Source organism: Cajanus cajan, chromosome 4, assembly GCF_000230855.2.
Source record: "Cajanus cajan strain Asha chromosome 4, NIPB_CcT2T_4, whole genome shotgun sequence".
Classification (NCBI taxonomy): domain Eukaryota; kingdom Viridiplantae; phylum Streptophyta; class Magnoliopsida; order Fabales; family Fabaceae; genus Cajanus; species Cajanus cajan.
Genome location: NC_138520.1, coordinates 69,711,296 through 69,733,321, shown reverse-complemented (window position 1 = coordinate 69,733,321; position 22,026 = coordinate 69,711,296). Strand labels below are relative to the sequence as shown.

General features: G+C 34.8%; 1 protein-coding gene across 1 annotated transcript; it reads right to left on the bottom strand.

Moving 5' to 3' along the window:
- Positions 1-15,117: 15,117 nt before the first annotated feature.
- On the bottom strand, positions 15,118-15,513 carry LOC109802703 (uncharacterized). The gene has a single exon (XM_020364115.2). The coding sequence runs from the start codon at positions 15,511-15,513 to the stop codon at positions 15,118-15,120; it is 396 nt and encodes a 131-aa protein (XP_020219704.2).
- Positions 15,514-22,026: the final 6,513 nt, after the last annotated feature.

The window sequence follows — 22,026 nt, the reverse complement described above, 5'->3', positions numbered from 1 at the left end:
ACTTTTAAATTCACTATTTATTACAACGAAATTTATTATTAACTATAATTATTTAAAAATAATAAATTAATTATTTTTATTTTATCAAATAAAAATTTTAATAACTAATAAATAATAGTCACTAAAAATTATCAAAATTTATTATTAACAATAATTATTCGATTATCATAAATCAATTGTTTCTATTCTATTATTTGATAAAAATATTAATAGTTAATAAAAATATATTTATAAGAGTAATTATTAAAAATGTCCGGTAAAAAAGTAAAGGCAACTTTTAATTTATTTTATTGAAAAAAAAATTAAATTTCATATCGACTAGAAATAAAATAATTAAAAATACATAAATGGAGGACAACTCACAACTTACAAATTTGGTTTTATAAGATTAGGTTAGACTTATAATTCAATATTTTAAGATAACCCCTACCATTTATTTACATACCAAATTCATCTTACAAATCTTATACCAACTAGAATTAAGACAATTAAAAATATATATAAACTATGAAATCCTTTTTTAAACTTTTAGTGACAATAATAAAAAATTAACAAATAGGTAGTTATACACATTTATAGTCATTATAAATATGTTAGTAAAAAAATACTACAAAAACACATACATTTTTTTCAACCAATATGGATCATTATGAACATATAGAATAATTGTTAGTAAATATTTTACCGACATTACATCAATGACTAATATGGAAATACTAATAAAATATATTGTAGTCATTTTTATTGTTATTGAAAATCTATTTTGTTGTAGTGAATAATTATATAGGTGTTGTTTAGATTGTTTTTTTTATACTATTTCACCTTAATAATATGTATAATACAAATTTTCATCAAATGTCAACGTGTTATCCAGCTGTAGAATTCTAATTTTGATTGAAAAAACAACACTGATATTAATTATAATATATTGTATGAGTTTCATATTTGAAAAAATTAAGATTTAGCATTATTCAAAAATTAATTAGAATATCATCATTTAATATTTATTATATATGATAGTGTAAGACATATTGAAAAAATATGCGAGGAAAAAATTAATGAGAAGTGTAATTTATATTTTTTGATGACTATGATATTGGTGTAAAATATTCACTAGTTTTGTCAATCACTAATTTTCTTTTAAAAATCTAACTAGTAATTTTTAGTGTGATCCTTTTTTTTAATCATGTTTTTTTTTTCATGCACAAGACACAAACTTGTGACCTTATTTAAAAGGATTAAATCTAGTATTATTTGAATCAATAACTTGTATGGAACGAAACTTGTAATTTAGAAAGAAAACAAAAATAATTTTGGAGGAAGAAAAAAGCAAAAATATCAAAAGGAGAAAATTTATAGACACAAAAATAAATCAGGCTTAAAAATAAGTGATACTGTAGTATTTAATGTAATATTTATATAATATATGTAAATAACTTTTTTCTTATATAAAATGACACAAAATTTGTTATTTAATTAGCATAAAGAATTGTTTTTTAATTGAGGTTATGAAATTAGTTCATAAATAATGTTTTAGAAACGGAATTTTCAATTTTTTTTACTAATATAGTATAATGTATGGAAATTAATATATCTATATATATATAAAATAAATATTAAAATATAATTTAATAATATAATAATATTGATACAAATATATAAATAAATATATTCTTTTATATAATCAATATATATGATAAGGCGGATCTAGAAATTTTCTTTAATAGAAACAAATAAGTAGTCTTTAATATTTTCATAGAAAAAAAGCATTACCAAATATACAATTTCATAGAAAAAAAAATCAAAATATCTAGATTTCTACAAATTATAATTACCCTTACCCATTTTTAAAATGATCTATGATGTTTTTATTTTCGATAATCATAATTAAAAATATTTTTCTATGTAATTAAAAAATCATTAAATCATTCATTTTTGGTATAATTTTCTAACTTTTATTCAAAATAATATAGTTATAGAGTCAATACATATTTTTCAATTTTATGGGGCAATTTTGTTTATTAAACTTAATAAAGTAAAATAAAAAAATTTGTGAGAGAAATTAATGGTCCCATGCCACTAGTACACCTACGTCTACCCGCCCTGCATATGATACGGTTTAGTTATTTAATTAAGATTCTATAAAAGAAAAATAAAGCTTATAAAACATATTTTAAAAATAAAAATTTAAACCTATACTACAAGAAATGTTAAATATAGTGACATACAAAAAGTGTCACTATATGTACAATATATGTAGGTATGTATCTATTTGACATATAATTACACACAATTTTAATGTTGATTTTGAATGAGATTTAATAACGTATTTCGTGTGTCACTATAGTCTATACCCACACTTTTTAATAATATATTGTTTACGGTGAAAAATGTTACAAGGTTCTTTTTACTCGAACTAGCACACGAACAATGTTTCAATTTAGGTATTTAACGTGTTTTTATGAAATGAGATACAGAACGAAAGGAAATGGAGTAGAACGTTTTAATGATTAGTTGTTTCTAAGTATTCGTCAATGATTAACAGATAATAATATTCATGTACATAAATCCTCAGATAAATAGAATGAACAATAGATATATTAGCAATACAGATCATCGTTCATAACATCCAATCATTACAACATTTTCAACGTTTGAGTACTTTCAGCAATGATTAAACAGAAAGAAAGCTAAACTAATTCTAATCCTAAAAAGAGAAAATAAAAGTGGCCGAGAAGTGATCATACCCAAAGATAATTCCTCGCATAGAAGCCATGTGTGCAGGCAGAGAATGCTTGAAGGTCTAGTTGAAGTATGAGTTTTCCGACCTCGTAAAAGGCCAACTTTTGCCTATTTATAGAAATTTTCGAGAACAGTTTTCTTTTGCGTGCATGCGTCGTGGGTGGGTAACTGCTCTCCATATCAGATACGTGCTTATAACTTCCAATAATTGCTTATCCCACGTGTCTTTATCTCTTTGATTTATCCTTTAGTAACCGCTCTGACCTATCTACCTAATTGTTTTGGGCTAGCCTCAGGAAACCTTCATCTATTTTCGAGTAGTCCTTATTTTTATTCGACCATACCTCGAGCACAAACAAATAGGGCTTGTCATACGTTCTCAACATGTGTTTGATTTGACGTTTATATTTCTCTCGAGTAGCACTATCAATCCAACTTTTCGACTCCCATAATTTCGAGCAGCCCTAACAAATGCCCCCCTAGGAATTCAGTTTTGATGAGCATGCTGGATGGGAGGAGAATTGAATTCCTATCAAGATTTTTCTTTGATGCTCTCCAATCTATCTCCTATATGTCAATGGGTAGTCTTTTCGATGAAAACCTATTGACCTATACCCTATTCTGCATTTAATGCATGTGGCCGTTTGATGCTGCATTGATGGTACTGACGGCGCGTGCTCACGTGACTCCGTAAATTTGTTTCATCATAATGACCGTTTTAGCGGCTGTTACAAATTTCAACTTAAATTTTGAATTATTTTATCCAAACCGTTTCACCTTAGGCCCATCAACACGTTAAAGCTCTATTTTTTACCTTCTTTCAAATCATTTTTACCATTACTTTTCTTCGCGCCTAAGTTTCCCTGCTTCCTTTCTACCATGCTTCTTGATCTCCTTCTCCGGTGGACTCTGTGTACCTTGTTTTCTTACCTTCCTTCCCAAGTTCTTCGCTTTCGTGCTTCAATGGCTTCTTCTGCTACATCAACTTCCGCTGCTATAGCATCTACCGCCTCTCCTACTACTGTCTCCGCTTCATCTCCAGTTCTAGCTACTACCACATCTCCTACTATGGCGACTATCCCTGTAACCACCATGGCCACTGCAACCACTACTCAGGGCACTCCTTTACTAATGGCCAACGCTCAAGTCTGCAAGGTTAAGGAGGGCGATGACACTTTCGTTCCAATCCCAGGCATGGAGGAGGACAGTTTGAAGATATTTCAATCCCAGGTACTTCTCCCTTTCTCTTTAGAAAGTGGTTCTATTCACGCTTTTCTTGGTCCTTTCGCTGGTGTTAAGTCTTAATTTTACCTCTTTTTGGATGAGATTTATTGAACAAATTCCACTCATCCTTTGAACCATTGCAATATAATTGTTCTCTTTTTGGTTCATTTTGTGTGCAGATATAACTAACCCAAATTCAGCTAATAATACCTTAATACACCTCATTTTTTGTGCAGGTATTGAGCTAGTGACTTGAGGATTGAAGACTCTTAGGATTGGAAACCTAAGAAGCTAAGGAGCAGAGAAGAGGTTCTGCGCCGGGCTCAATATAACCCGCGCTGGGCGTGACAAAAATAGAGTATTTCATCTCTGCCAGTTATATTGCGCCGGGCGCAAAAGGAATTAAGCCGGGCGCAAAAAGAATTAAGCCGGGCGCAAAAGGAATTGCGCCGGGCTTGTGTTGAGACAGAGGGTGCTTGACTTCTCTGGAAGAACTTGCGCCGGGCGCGAAGAATTGTGCGCCGGGCGCGGAACCCTAATCTGATCTCCCAGGCTCGTATTTGAAGCCATTTTCGGGGATCTTTCTCTCCATTCTCACATTGGGCGCCTCCAGGAGCTGCGGAAGGGATTCCCAGGGCTTGGGATCGTCCGTGTGCGGATCTTTCCTTCGGTTCTTCACTTCCTCTTCCATCTCTATTTTGTATTTGCCCTCATTGTTGTGAGTGGTTTCACCCATTTTGTGGGGTTAGATGTAACCAACGTACTCTATTGTAATCTTTACGGTTTTAATGATATATATACATGTTGTTTTATTCTTTGTTGTGTTTGTTTCTCTTCTTAATGCTTGCTTTGGATTGATCACCCTTTGCATGATTTAAGGATCCATGGGTATTGGAAAATAACCTTTGAAACTAGTTCTGAAACATATGCCTAGTGGTGATTGTATCTAGGGATAGAGCTTGACCCATTAGTAGTCTTAAACCCTAGCCCGTAATGCGGGTGTAGATATTGGGTACTCAAGGGATTGATATTCAATATCCGCACCTAGGCTCTTTCTCTAAGGGATTAGGTTTGAGTAAACTCTTGGGTTGACTAAGCAATGAATTCAACAAGAGATTAAGGATACATTAGTGTTACGTTTGGTGAAATCTGACCCCCACAACCTCACAATACCACAATACCATTCCTTACCTTTTCCACTCACAAAACAATATTTATTTACAGCTTTCATTCCAATAGTCACAACTTTGAATTCACTGCACAAACTATGAAATTGGAATTATTCTTTAGTCACGAATAGTCAATAAATGCTTATATTACCTTCTAATCCCTGTGGATACGATATTTTTACTACTTGAACGGCCGGTATACTTGCCGTGTTTGAGACCGTTGATAGAATTAAACGAATTTACAAATATTAACAAAAGTGTTTCAACGGAAATCTCAACAAGTTTTTGGCGCCGTTGCCGGGGATTAGAATGGCGATTTAGTATTTATAGCTATTTGTGATTTAATCCTTTATTGTTTTTGTTATTTTTTGTTAGCAATGAATTGATGAAGCTAACTTGTGTACTCTAGTCTTCAGCTTTCTCTTGTATGCAAGGTACTGTTCAAATTAGAATGACCAATCCTTCTGAGCCGTTGTTGAGCAATCATGAGGTTGAACACAGGGCAAAGGGGAACAAGAGCAACAGGAGGAGAAGGAGAATCAGAGCACTTCAAGTTGGTCACCGTCAGGCTCGGGACAGTAAACAAGCGCTTCCTGGGAGGCAACCCAGAGATCTGAACTGTGTTTTAGATTTTTGTTGCATGTTGTTCTGTGTTATAAGTGTTGTTTTGTATTATGTGTTGTGTTTTGTGTTATATGTTTTGTGGTATATGTTGTTTGTGTTATGTGTTAGTTGTTAGAATCATGTTTGAATGGGTAAATATAGGGTACATTTTGTTTGGAATGTGAGGAATGAGGCAATTCTGTGTCTAGGTGGAAATAAGGCCTGATCCTAATTTAAAACCTGGGCAAATTGACCTTTTAAAGTGACTACGTGCCGGGCGTGACTCTTTTGCGCCCGGCCTAGTACTCAATTTTTGGTCTCTGGAACCACCACGTCGGGCGCGTTTAACGCATGCCCAGCGCGATATCAGATTTTGGACCTCGTTGAGTTTTACTGATATGAAGCCCGGTGCATCTGTTCTGCGCCCGGCGCAAAACATTCCTGATACCTTGTATTTAACTATTTTTCATTCATGTTTCTTTGTGTTCTGTTTGTGTTGCATTGTCTTAGTCCATTTCCGTGTACATGCATTTTGTGCTTAATTTTGGTATAAGGATATTCTCCATTGTGTTATAGTTGCTTGGTCATCACTATGTATACATTTTTGTGCTCACCATTCTTTTTCATGCTTATACTCCGCGACCACTCTTGGTTTCTAGGACTTTCAGGCATATACTGGTTGGCCTGGGGACCAGGCTCCTAAGTTTGGGGGAGTGGAGCTGCTGATGCAGACGGAGCCGTTGATGGTGGAGCAGCCCCTAAAGATGATGATGACCATACCCCATAGAGGGAAGTATAGGGAGCCTACCTTAGTTTACCTTTGTCTATTGCAAATTATTTTTTGTCTTTTAATTTCAGTATTTTAACTGTTTTTATATTTAGTTCTTTTTTGGTGATTACTTTGTTGGTTCTTTTGTGAATAGTCTGCCTTAGCATGATTTTTAATCTTGTTGATACTTGTTCTGCTTGTGATCGATTCTGGATTATAGTTTGCTTGATGTTTATGGTGTGTGTACCTTAGACATTTTCAAGTCACATTAGATCTTTAGTTCATGACTAGTTGCATACGGGTTTCAATGTTGATCATAGAACTGAGCTGAGTTTGATAATTTGTGGATGCATAGCCGGGAGAGGTTTGAGCCTAAAACACTTATGAGTGAACTACGCTTAAGTTGCATGATAGACTTTGCTTGAGTTTCCCTGGTGGTTTGCTTATGTTGTGCACTTATATGATCAAGGCATTCATACTCCTCTATTTTGTAACCATCTAAGCCAAAAAGCCATCTCCACTCTTCACTTGACCCATACCTTTCTAAGCCTAAACACCACACCTTCCACTTGTCCCAAACCATGAAAAATTAACCATAACTCTTGCTTTGGTTAAGAGAGCAAACTGATGACATCAAATAAGTTTGGGGGAGTTGAAGAATGGGGAATTTTGGGAAGAAGAAAGTATGTGGTCAGCCATTACAAAACAAAAAAAACAAAAAAAAAAAACAAAGCAAAACAAAAACAAGAGATTGGGTACTTAAGGGATTGATATTCAATATCCGCACCTAGGCTCTTTCTCTAAGGGATTAGGTTTGAGTAAACTCTTGGGTTGACTAAGCAATGAATTCAACAAGAGATTGAGGATACATTAGTGTTACGTTTGGTGAAATCTGACCCCCACAGCCTCACAATACCACAATACCATTCCTTACCTTTTCCACTCACAAAACAATATTTATTTACAGCTTTCATTCCAATAGTCACAACTTTGAATTCACTGCACAAACTATGAAATTGGAATTATTCTTTAGTCACGAATAGTCAATAAATGCTTATATTACCTTCTAATCCCTGTGGATACGATATTTTTACTACTTGAACGGCCGGTATACTTGCCGTGTTTGAGACCGTTGATAGAATTAAACGAATTTACAAATATTAACAAAAGTGTTTCAACGGAAATCTCAACAAGTTTTTGGGTCAGCATAAGAAAAAATTTGGTAATACTCTTTTGCCTGAAGACTCCTCCACCTTACCTTTCATCTATTCCCCAGAGATAGACTTAACCCTTTTTGGGGATACTACTAAAATTTTTAGAGCATTCCCTCCTGTTAAAGATAGGCATTCATCTTGGCTAACCCGCGTAGAAGCTTCCATGCACTCTGAATGGAAAGAAACTGGTATCTTTGAGTTCATCCAGCTAGCTAAATTCGACCTTCACCTTTTCGACCCCCAGATGCTACTTTCTGCTCTCTTTTTTTGGAATAGAGAAACTCGGGCTTTCGAGTTTCCTTGTGGCTTCATTTGTCCCACCTTGCTCGATATTGCTGCTATAACCGGACTAATGCCTATTGGGGAAAGATTTCATCCTGACGCATTTGAAGAGGAAATTTCGATCAAGGATATTTCGATCTCTTGGGACAAAAAGACCTTTTTGGCTTTTATTACTGCGCATATGGGGCAACCTGGTACGCCTGTTTCACCTTCAGAGCACATTGCCTTTTTAATGTATTGGTTGTCAGCATGTGTCTTCTGCACTCCTTCACTCCAAGTCCCAAAATATTATTATGTTTTAGCCCAAGCTCTTCATTCGAAAAAGAAAATATGTTTAACCAAACTTCTTTTGGCCTCTCTATACACTTGTCTGGATGAAGCTTCAGAGAGCCTTTCTCGAGAATCTGGGCCTCGGATTCTCTCCGGCCCTTTATGGCTACTTCAACTATGGCTTAACGCGATCTTCAAGAAGAAACTTTGTTTGCCTTCCATTCCAATTCCCATCTGTGAACTCGAAGGGGCTCGTTTGACGACCCTTACCCCTCGGAAGCGTCTGGTCGATAATTTTGAAAAATATGTCAGAGCCATTCTTAGCTTTACTGAGTTCACTGAAGACTTAGCCCTTTTTATTCGACCAAATTTAATAGGTCCAACCTGGCTTCGCCAAAATAATCAGGTTGGAAACATAAGTCCCTCTTCGACTGACATGTGGTTTGGGTTTTTGTCATGGGATGTCATTATTTCAGGCATGAGGCAGAAAGATGTTAGGCTTTATCCCTATCAACCCCAACTTTTTGCTCGACAGTTTGGGCTTTGCCAAATGAAACCCCTTCCTCTTCGACGTAAAGAAAGCATCGATGCAGATATTTGTGTCGAAGAAGGTAATTACGAAGAGGTCCTTGAGTTCATCCTTCGCCTTGATAAAGAACTCAAACTTACACCATCCACCTTCTTTCCTTCATTCTTAGTTTCGAAGTGCTATCTTCGATGGTGGTGTTATTATATTGTAGATAAACTCATCGATTTTGATGGCTTTTTGAAGAAGCTGATAAATTCTCATCTCTCTTGTTCACAGGGGCCCAACCAATTAGGTACTTTCAAGAATCGAATCCTTATTTATCAGTTTGAGCAATTTTTTAAAGTATGTTATCGACCTGACAACGTTGGTCGTACTATCTTCGATGCATCCGTGTACCTATCGAAAATGATACAGAGGAACATTCGCTCGAAAAAGGTAATTAACCCTAAAGGAAAAACCAATTTCGAAAAAATTTGCCCTAAGAAGATACCTCATTTTCCAAATGCCCTTTTCAGTTTAGCCAAGTATTTATCATATCCTCCTTGGGTAAAAACACTCGACCCATTTTACCTTGATCATAAAGCAATCCCCGTAAAGGATCGAGTTTCTTTCTTTTTCCATGTTGTTTATAGCTGCTATTTCTCAGCGTGTTCCACAACATGCTGATCAAACTCTCGACTGGGAGAATGACGATGAGGATGTCGAAGGGACATCCTTGAAGGGTCGAAAACGGAAGACAGTTACTGATAAGGTATCAATACGCTCTAAGGTATAATTCGTTTTCAAATCTTTCTTTTCACTAGAATTTCTAGAATCTCTAGCCTTGCTTACCTTTTGGATTCTTGCATTTTAGAGTATTGAGACCTCGAAAAAACAAAAAGTGAACTCAGGCAGCACAAAAACAGTAAGAAGTTACTTCGTTTATTTCTTATCCTTTGTGATTCTTACCTATTTCGAGTCTTCATTGTTAACTTGCCTCTTTCACTCGTAGGTTTCGACTACCAAGAAGCCAGATAAAGGAAAGGGGAAATTAGTGATTCCTCTTTCTAAGAAACCTCGAAAACCTGCTGGCGAGAAACTGCTTCAGGACGCCATGAAATCCGTTCCCAAGGTGATATAATTTTTTAGCTCAATTTCATTCTTCCTGTGCTTTCGACTTCCCTAACACCACTTAACTCCTCACAGGATGCTGAAATCATCCAGCTTGATTCCTCTCGAGACCTGTCGAGAGATGTACCTCCTGTCACTGAGGCAGCCCAACAGGTTAATTTTTCTAACTTTCGCCTCTATGATTTTCCATTTAATCTTCTGATTGCATAACTTGTTCGCAGTTGACCACGCCTCAGTTGAACATTGCTGAGATTGCCTCTGTGGTGGCTTCAATAGAAGTCCCTCCCCAGGTCGAAGGGGACAAGGTTGTTGAGTCTGAACCTTCGACAACTGTGAAGACATTACAGGACTCTGCCCAAGGTGAACCCTCTTTCGAGCTGCAACCCCCCTTGAGTCTGAACAAGGGTATATGCCTTATCAACCTTATTAGTTTGTAGTGGTTCTTTTCGAAATTTACGTATATTTCTTTTTTTTCTTGTACAGGTTCGACCGAGTCTCCCAGGCCTTTCACTACTTCCCCTTCGACCCAAGGCGGTGCTACCTCTTCTGTCCAAGGCCTTTCTTCAATTCCTTCTCCGGACCTGGACTTGATGAGCTTCTTCAACGATGAAGACGAAGATATTAACAGTATCTTCGAGGTCTTGGATAATTGGACAAGTGGTCCTTCTGAGTCGGAGAAGGAAAAAGAAAGAACCGTCGAGCAAGTTTCTGAGACTCCATCATATCAACCTTTACTTGATTCTTTTCGATCAAAGGCGTATGTTGAAGATCTTGATCAGGCCTTCTTCATTCCTGAATTCAAGACAGAGGTTGAACAAATGATGGACGATCTATTGTCTTACCCGAACCTTCCTCCTGAGGTCCATTTTGAGCTGCAAGAGTTTGTCAAACCCTTTAGCCTCGCATGGGACCTTCGAACTCAATGGTCCACTGCATTTCAAGAAGTAGCTCATGTCGAGTTTGAAAGCGAAGGAGACCGGGCTAAGCTCGAGAACCTCCGTAATGACTTGATTTCAATCAAGAATTCAACAGCAGAGATAGTTTCTTCTTTGCAACAATTGCAAAAAGAAGAGGCAGATATTGAAACCACTATCAAGTCTCTGCAGCATGAGTTAGAGAAGACTCGCTCGAAGAAAGATGCTCTTAAAGTTCAGAGTCAAGAAATCAAACAACGTCAGACAGGTCTTAAGGAGGAAGGCAAAATGATTTCTTCTAAACTTGCTAAGGCCTTGGAGCAAAAGAAATATCTAGAGGCTCAGTGTATCTCTCGAAAGCAAAGCTTGGATCAGGCTTATAAAGCTTTCAAAGACTTTAAATCCAAATTCTGTAATAATTAGATTTTCTTTTCTATTTTGTACTTCCTTCTAATTTATTTTTGGCTTGTATCGAACAATTAATATTCTGTCCTCTCATGAAAATATTTCAAGTACTTTCCATTTATCACTTTGCTCGCATTCGAATTTATCTCTTTAATAACGTATGCGTTTTTCGAATATGCTTGTTCGATTATAAAGGGGCCTTCCCAATTATAAGACCATTTCCCCAGATATCGAGATTTCTGATCCATGGGAATAATCACCTTTAACACTAAGTCCCCAACTCAAAATCGTTGTGTTTTAACCTTCTTATTGTACGATTTCTCGACTCTTTCTTTTTGTTGAACAAGGTTTTGTATTGTGATTAATCTTTCTTCGTCTAAAGATATTAATTCATCATACATTAAATTCCAATAGTCTTCAATAGGCAACTCATTCTGTTTTTGCACATGAATTGATTGTAAATTAATATCTAAAGGAAGAATAGCATCATGCCCATATACCAATTTATAGGGAGTAGTTTTCGTGGCATCTCTAGGCGAATTCCTATAAGCCCATAGAATTTGCACCAGAGTTTCGTGCCAACTTCGAGGCTTGTTTGATATATGTTTTTTGATCAAACCAATCACCACTTTATTAGCAACCTCGACTTGTCCATTTGCTTGTGCATAATACGGTGTTGAAGTTATTAACTTGATTCCTCTTGATTGAGCATATTGGGTAAATTTTCGACCTGTAAACACCGTGCCTTGATCAGTAGTAATTGTTTGGGGAATCTCAAACCTTGTAATAATATGATCTTTGACAAAATCAATTATGTCTTTTTGCTCGACTTCTTTCAAAGGAATAGCTTCAACCCATTTTGTAAAATAATCTATGGCAACTAATATATACTTGTGGTTTTTCGAGGATGGTGGATGTATTTGCCCTATAATGTCAATTGCCCACCCTCGAAATGGCCAAGGCTTAATGATCGAATGTAACTCACTTGCAGGTACTTTTTGTATTGGTCCATGTTTTTGACACTCTTCACAGCTTCGTGCGAACTCGATACAATCCTTAAACATAGTTGGCCAATACAAACCTTTTCTTGACAAAACCCATTTCATTTTTTCACCTGCTTGATGTGCTCCACAAATTCCTTCATGTATTTCTGCCATAGCTATATAACTCTCGTGATTTCCAAGGCACTTGAACAAAATTTCATCAAAACCCTTTTTATACAATTCATTGTTCAACAAGACATAATTAAGAGCTTGTAGTTTGATCCTTCTTTCGACCTTTATATTGGGATCTTGCAAATATTCGATCAATTTGCTCCTCCAATCTGGTTGACTCGAGGAACCAACACTCATAATCTCTCGATGCTCCCTCAATTCATTTTTTGTATGAATTAAATACTCGAGACACTCTTTACTTACTTCATACCCTGAGGCAGTTTGGGCTAACTTGTTTGCAATGGCATTCGAGCCTCGAGGAATATGTTGTAACTCAACTTCATCAAAAATGTTAAGTAACTGCACAACTCGAGTTTTAAATTCAATTAACTTTTCATTTAAACACTTATACTCCTGTGTTAATTGTTTGGTGACTAATTGCGAATCACCTCGAATTAATACATTTCTAGCACCTAACTCTTTGAGAATTTCGAGTCCCAATATTAGTGCTTGATACTCGGTTTCATTGTTCGAGTATTTCTTGTTCGTTTTCAATGATAATTTAATAGGGAGCCCTTCGGGGGAGATGATTAAAAGACCTATTCCAGTGCCCAATTCGTGTTTCGAGCCATCGAAATATAATTGCAAGGCTTAGTGGTTAAGTAAATGACTTCCTTTGTTTCTTTCGAGTGGTCAGCGAGGAAATCTGCAATTATTTGACCTTTAATTGCTTTTAACGGCTCGAAAGTTAACGAATATTCAGTTAGTGCGAGTGCCCATTTACCAACTCAAGAATGTAAAACAGGTTTACACAACATATACTTAATCACATTACTTCGACAAAATATTACAACATCACAAGGCCTAAGATAATACTTCAACTTTGTACACGCAACATAAAGACTTAAACATAGTTTCTCCAAAGGAGTATATCTAATTTCTGCTCCGACTAACATTCGACTTAAATAATAAATGGCTCTCTCGATACCATTATCATCATCTTGCGCCAGCATGCCCGCAATAGTCGAATCGCTAGCTGAGATATACAACTTGAGTTGCTTCCCTTTAGAGAGTGGTGCAAGCACTGGAGGATGAGCCAAGTACTCTTTGATATTTTCGAACGCTCTCTGGTGTTCCTCTTTCCATTGAAACTCCTGCTCCTTTTTCAAACGTAAGAGAGGAGAAAACACTTTAGTTTTTCCAGACAAATTCAATATAAATCTTCTTAGAAAATTTACTTTACCTATGAGAGATTGAAGTTCTTTTTTGTTCGATGGAGGCTTAGTCTCCATAATGGCTTTGGTTTTGTTCTTATCCACTTCGATCCCTTTCTGGTGTATGACAAATCCAAAAAATTCTCCTGCTGTAACACCAAAAGCACATTTTAGTGGATTCATTTTTAAACCATGTTTTCTCATTCTCTCGAAAGATAATTTCAAATGGCATAAGTGATCCTCCTTTTGTTTCGATCCAACAACTATGTCGTCAATATAAACTTGTACAAACTTACCAATTAAATCATGGAATATCAAATTCATTGCCCTTTGATAAGTGGCTCCTGCATTTTTCAATCCAAATGACATCATCACCCATTCAAAAACACATAATGCACCTGGACATCGAAAAGCAGTTTTCGAAACATCATTAGCTGCAATATAAATTTGGTTATATCCAGAATAACCATCAAGTAAACTCATAATTTCATTACCTGCAGCAGCGTCTATCATAGTTTCAGCAATGGGCATAGGATACTCATCTTTTGGGGTTGCTGTGTTGAGGTCTTGAAAATCAATGCATACTCTGAGTTTCCCATTCTTTTTTATAACAGACACAATATTTGAGATCCACTCAGCATACCTCGAAGTTCTAATGAACTTTGCTTTCAATAATCTTTCAATTTCTTCATTGATTTTCTCGATTACTTCAGGAGCGAATCTTCAAGGGTTTTGCTTAACAGGTTTCTTTCCTGGAATCATGGGTAACCTATGTTCCACCAATTCTCGATCTAATCTTGCCATTTCATCATAGTCCCATGCAAAGCAATCCTTATAATTATGCAATACTCGAATTAATTCCTCCTTAAATTCCTTTTGCAAGAGCTTGATAACATAAGTCACTCTTTTGTTCTCAACAGTTCCCAAGTTGATTTCTTCGAGGGGATCCTGAGATTCTAATTTATGCTCTTCCTTGGTTGCTCTTTCAAATTCCAGTGGTGAATCATCGAAGATACAATCCAACTTGAGTTCTAGCTCTTGTTCTTTGCATTCTTTTGTTTTTTCGACCTCTTGGTCTATTTCTATGTTTTGATTTTATTTTTTGCTCGAGACCCCTTGGTCTCTTTGATTCTCTATTTTTTGTTTTTCTTCATTCTTTTTGACTTCGAAGTCTACTCCCACCTTTTTTTTTTTTGTTTCTCTTCGGCCAAAATGGTCGTGCTATCCTCACCGACTTCATTATACTGATTTCCTCGACCATATTGGCCGTTCGATCGGCCACATAGGCCGATATTCGGGCTAAGAAGCTCGAGTAAGGATCTTCACTCTTCATTCATCAAGTGGAGCCGAATCTTTTTCGGCTCGAATCACAAACCCTTTTTTCACGTCCCAACAGAAAGTTTTCTTAATCCCTTCTTCTTCATCCATCACTCCAGAATTGTAAGCATCGAAAGGTTTGGTCTTTGCAAATGTTGTCAATTGTTGATCAGCAAAATACATACCAACTTCATATGTTCTCTAGTCAGCCTCGAGAATCTCCAACCCTTCGTCATCGTTCCAGAAGAAGATCTTTTGATGCACCGTGGAAGGAACAACACCTACCCCATGGATCCACTCTCGACCTAGCAGGACATTAAAATTCGCCTTGGATGGTGTCACTATAAACATGGTGGTCCTCTTTACACTCCCAATCTGCACATCAAGCAGAATCATGCCTTCAGGGTGCGAAGATTTTCCTGCGTAGTCCGAGATCATTATATTGTGAGGCTTCAAATCAGCCAAGGATTTCCCAAACCTCTTCAGCATTGTCTTGGGTAAGATGTTCACAGTTGCGCCTCCATCGACCAAGACCTTATTCACCTCTTGCCCCTCGATCATCAATGTCAACAATAGGGGCTTAAGGTGTCCTTTCATTTCCTCTGTGGGAGAGTCGAACACAGCAAAATTGAATTTGGGGATAACCCTCGAGATTTGATTGACCCAAATGATTTTGGATTCATAGTTAGGGTCGTCGAATAAGTCTTCCCTATGGATATCCTATTGTTCATTCACTGACTCCATAGCCCTAGCATACTCAGAGGGTAGAATGGAGACTACTCCACAAATATCTTCTAGGGAGTCCTCAAAACCACTCTCGAAACAATCCGTAATCATGTCTTCATCATCCTCGATGAACTTTCGAGATGATTCCCCTTTCTGAGGTACAGGAATCGAGAAACGGTTTCCCCTAACACCTTCAAAGGTAGCCTTACGCATCCTTTGCTGTCTCCTCCACTGAGTTTTGGTTAGATTGTTGAAAGGCTGTCGAAAGTCACGCCCATACCCTCCATTCGAGACTCTACCGGGCCCTATAGTCAAATTTGGGGCTTTCCCGGGAACTCCTTGCATTGGATGTGCAGCATAACTCATTACCTGTTTTCCTCGACCCATGCTTCCCATCATCGGCCTTGGTGGAGCAGTCCATTTTCCCACAGGCACATTCGCATTCGGCACAAAAGTATTGCCAAATCTTGATGAATTATACATCTCCATTTTTCCTACTGGAGCATTATATTGAGGCATATGAACCTGCCTCATAGTTAACCCAGCATTTGGTCCAGCATTGGGCTTGGGTTTTTGTCGAATATTTTCAGCTTTATAGTTCCTCATCATATCTGATTCTTCAAAGGCTTTAACAGCAGCCCTATCGAAAACAGCGCTGCATCGAGGACATAACATTACTTCCCTATCAACCTCTTTCTTTTTAGACAAGAATTCGACTAAGCTATCTCCCTCTTTAGGGTAGATGGGCTCCTGTTCCTTAGCAAAATCTTCCATTAATTCCTCGAGCTTTTCATCAGAAATGGGTTCAATGTTCTCATCATCCTCGACAGCAACATCCACCATGTTGATCCCCATCGAAACTGGTTTGACGTATCCAGTATGAGCAGCGAATGGGTCTGTGTCAACTTTCATGTCCTTCTCTCCGAAAGCAAGGCGACCATCAGTAATCGCCTTTTCGATCAAATCCCTGAAACGCACACAGTTGTTAGTCAAATGACCATACATATTATGATATTTGCAAAATTTCTTTCCTTTTCTCTGCTCGAGTGATGGGATCTTATGATTTTCTGGGAGTACAATTTGTTTATCTTTTAATAAGATATCGAATATCCTTTCTGCCTTACTTACGTCGAAACTATATTTTTTAGTCGAGGTTCCTTCTATATTCTCTCTTGGTTTTAACATCTGACATTGATAGGTAGGACCAGGGCGTAATTATGCTAAGTTCACTTCAAAATCCTCACTCGAAAGTTCATAATTATTATCCTCACTCGTCTCAGTGTTTTCTAAATAAGCTACCTTCTCTTTTCGAACAAACCTATCAAACTTTTTCAATCTTTCTTTTTCTAACTTGATTTGTTCGATCCTCCTAAATTTTTCTGCTAATTGAGCCATATCTCTCAACTGTTCATTTACTAGTTTTTTACGTATCGAGAAATCTAACCCTGTCGTTGCAATCCTGACTAACTCATGTTCGGGTATATTTGTATAACATCGAGATTTTAATTGCCGGAACCTATTTAAATAGTCATCTAAAGTTTCATGGCTTTGTCTCTTAATGTTCATTAGATCGACTATACTCACTTTCATTTCTTCTCTAAAAAAGTGTTCATGAAAACTACCTTCCAATTGAACCCAAGTATGTATCGAATTAGGGGGTAAGGTTGTGAACCATGTAAAAGCATGCTTAGTCAATGAACTTGGAAAATACTTCATTTTTAAATATTCATTGTTCGCTAAGTCCCCACATTCGACTACGTACCTAGCTATATGTTCGACTGTAGATTCAGTTAATTCTCCCGCGAATTTCGAGAACTTTGGCACTTTTATTCCCCTGGGCAGTTCTACTTGGGTTACATAATCTGGAAAAGCTGACACAACATAAGGTCGTTCATTTTGACCTACATCGAATCCATGTCTATTCAGTATCCTTTCTACCATTTGATCTAAGTTATCATTTGGATTTCTATTAGGTCGAACTACATTCTAATGGAAATTTCCATTCCCGCCAAGATTTTCCATATCATTCAAATTTGCACTCATGGCTCTCGAAGGTGGCCCCTCACCTAATTTATCTCCTATTTTATTTATCAATTCATACAGAGGAGTCATAATATTATGCATTTGAGTTGACAACAAGTTGACCATGTCATTGTTACTATGGTCCATATGTTGTCGAAGGGCCATCATAGCTTGGTTACTAATACCCGTAGGTACATAACTACCCTGTCGAATTAGAGAACCTTCCTGACTTGTTCCTACGTGTTGATATGGATCTTGCATAACAAAACCCAAACCGTTTGGCCCAGGATTGTATTCATGTGGGGACACGTGCATTTGTGAGTTTGGTCCTAAGAAAGGAACTGGCATCTCGACATGTACTGGTTGGGTATTTCGCCAATTCTGTGGCATACCCCAGGGGTATTCCCTAGTGACGTTTGCTAGTTCCTGAGTGACATTTGTTTGCCTAGCTGTGTTTTCGAGTAGCACAGGGGAAGACACTGCCCCCTGGTTACATTGGTCACATTATCAGGGTTGGGATCTGTTTGTTCTACATCCACGTGATTATTATTGTTCGTGTTTGTATCTCTCTGATTATTATATGTAGACATAGTTCTCCCACTCCTAAGTCTCATGCAACACACATACCTAAAACTAATCCAATTATGTTTGACTTAAATGAGTCCCACCGGGCGTGGCAATTTGTTTACGGTGAAAAACGTTACAAGGTTCTTTTTACTCGAACTAGCACACGAACAATGTTTCAATTTAGGTATTTAACGTGTTTTTATGAAATGAGATACAGAACGAAAGGAAATGGAGTAGAACGTTTTAATGATTAGCTGTTTCTAAGTATTCGTCAATGATTAACAGATAATAATATTCATGTACATAAATCCTCAGATAAACAGAATGAATAATAGATATATTAGCAATACAGATCATCGTTCATAACATCCAATCATTACAACATTTTCAACGTTTGAGTACTTTCAGCAATGATTAAACAGAAAGAAAGCTAAACTAATTCTAATCCTAAAAAGAGAAAATAAAAGTGGTGGAGAAGTGATCTTACCCAAAGATAATTCCTCGCATAGAAGCCATGTGTGCAGGCAGAGAATGCTTGAAGGTCTAGTTGAAGTATGAGTTTTCCGACCTCGTAAAAGGCCAACTTTTGCCTATTTATAGAAATTTTCGAGAACAGTTTTCTTTTGCGTGCATGCGTCGTGGGTTGGGTAACTGCTCTCCATATCAGATACGTGCTTATAACTTACAATAACTGCTTATCCCACGTGTCTTTATCTCTTTGATTTATCCTTTAGTAACCGCTCTGACCTATCTACCTAATTGTTTTGGGCTAGCCTCAGGAAACCTTCATCTATTTTCGAGTAGTCCTTATTTTTATTCGACCATACCTCGAGCACAAATAAATAGGGCTTGTCATACGTTCTCAACATGTGTTTGATTTGACGTTTATATTTCTCTCGAGTAGCACTATCAATCCAACTTTTCGACTCCCATAATTTCGAGCAGCCCTAACATATACTAACATATATTATAGTTATTGTGTGGATAAAAGTAATTTTTAGTAACATGTACAATGACATTATAGGATATGTGTCACTATATGACAATTTTCTTGTAATGCTATAGTAAGATCATGTACGATAATTTTGATAAAAGTATATAATTAAATTAAGCTTGAAAACATATACTAATGTATTATTTAATGTTACTAATACAATGTTTACAAAAATATATAAATAAATAGATTTCTCAAACAAAGTTTGATTATCTTGAAAAAAGAAACTTGTTTTGAAAATAGACAAGACTCATTTTGTTATCTTTATGTTTCAAAATAAATAAATAAATAAAGTTAACTTGATTATGTTTACAAGGTCTAATATAGTTGACAAATAATCAGATTTCTTAGTTATATGTTGACAAGAGTTAGATTTTTAAATCGTACATTTGGATGATACTTTATTTGGAGAGATAAAACCTAATTCAATGAACTCTACACCTAAAAAAATATTAGTCTAAACTACTGATTAGTAAACAAACAAAAGAAATACAATATTTTTATTTTATCTATAAGAATTACGATGATGACGATAAAATTTAATTATATGGTATGTGTATGCTACTCTAACTTCCTTTTTTTTTTCCATCGACGACACATATTTGAGTTTAAATATAAATGTAGTATTTAATGTTATTTATTGTACTTAATAAATATAATCTGTATTGATTTTTATGATATATTAAATACGGTATTATATTTATTAAATACAATACATTTATTACATATAATAAATATGATATATATTTATTAAACATATGACTTTTCACATGTCATTTATTTTTCTTTTACTTATATATAAAATAATTAATTTTTCATATATAATTTATAATATTAATTATTGTAGTTAATGTATATAGTATCACTATAGTGTTAAGTATAGTAACATACAAAAAATGTTATTATCGATATAATATATGTATGTATAAATTTAATTGACATATACTAGTTATATATAATTTTAATATTAATTTTAAATGAGATTCAACAACATATTTTATGTGTCATTATAATCGATTTACATATACTTTATAGCAATATACTAACACATGTTATATTTATACTGCAGGTAAAAATATTTTTTAATGACAAATATTGTACAATTACAAGATATTTTTTTATACGTAATATATTTTAATAATACATTGACTATTATAATTACTAAATGCAATAATATATTTACTAAATTTAATATATATAGGACAATATATATTTGTTTATGTAAAAAATCAGTTATTTATTAAAATAAATTTTGCAATATTATTTAAATACCTAAATGTATATAATTTAAATATGCATTAAAAAATTTATTATTCTTGTATCATTATTGTTTAAAGTATATATTAAAATAGAAAATTTAAAATATATATATCAATACAATATATATATATATATATATATATATATATATATATACTGATAAATATTTGACTTAAACTCACTTTTAATTTCTATAATTTTTCAAATGTATAATTTTAGTCCTTGATTTTTTATTATTACAAATTAGGTGCCTATGGCTTTTTGACCAAAGTGGGGTCGTTGACCAAGTTATTTACGTAAATGGGACTGTTTTGAATTTATTTATGCCTTTGGGGCTGTTTACAACGGTGTCGCTATGGCCCATAGCAACACCAATGCCACGTGGCTTTTTTTTTTTTTGGCGGACGGATGGCTGGAATGAGCCACAACAGTGTCGCTATGGGCTGGACCAACACAGTTTGGGAGCCAACAAAGCTGGTGTAGCCCATAGCGACACCATTTAAGAAAAAAAAACGAAAAAAACTGAAATAATTTAAATGTAACCTTAAAATAATCAACTGAGTATACTTATTATATATTTATATAAAAAAATATTTATTTAAAAACGTAATTTTAAAAAATAGATTTAATTATTTATTTAAGTGGCGCTGTGGCCTATAGCGACACAGAGTTGTTGTGGCCCACAGCGCCACTAATTAATTTTTTTTTTTTAGTTATTAACTTATTTTGTTTGGAAATTTGTTTAATTTATATTTAGCACTTAAATATTAATTTGTAATTATAAAGTTTATTTTTCTGTAATTTATATTGTTTTTGTATATATATTTTTGTCCTTTAAATAATTTTAAATAGGCGCTGTGGCCTACAGCGACTCTTAGTGTCTCTGTGGCCCACAACGCCACTAATTAATTTTTTTTTTTTTAGTTATTAACTTATTTTGTTTGAAAATTTGTTTAATTTATATTTAGCACTTAAATATTAATTTCTAATTATAAAGTTTATTTTTCTGTAATTTATATTGTTTTTGTATATATATTTTTGTCCTTTAAATAATTTTAAATAGGCGCTGTGGCCTATAGCGACTCTTAGTGACGCTGTGCCCCACAGCGCCACTAATTATTTACCAATATCATAAAAATATGTATTTATAAATATTTATCTATTTCTCATTTTTCTTTATTTTATACATTTTTATTTTTATATTTACGTTTTTTATTTTTAAAAAAGTGGCGCTGTAGCCTACAGCACCACTAAATTTCTGTTTTTTTATAAAAAATTATTAAAGAAATTATTTTTTATCACATTTTATATTATTTACCAATATCATAAAAATATGTACTTATAAATATTTATCTATTTCTCATTTTTCTTTATTTTAAACATTTTTATTTTTGTATTTACGTTTTTTATTTTTAAAAAAGTGGCGCTGTAGCCTACAGCGCCACTAAATTTCTGTTTTTTTTATAAAAAATTATTAAAGAAATTGTTTTTTATCACATTTTATATTATTTACCAATATCATAAAAATATGTACTTATAAA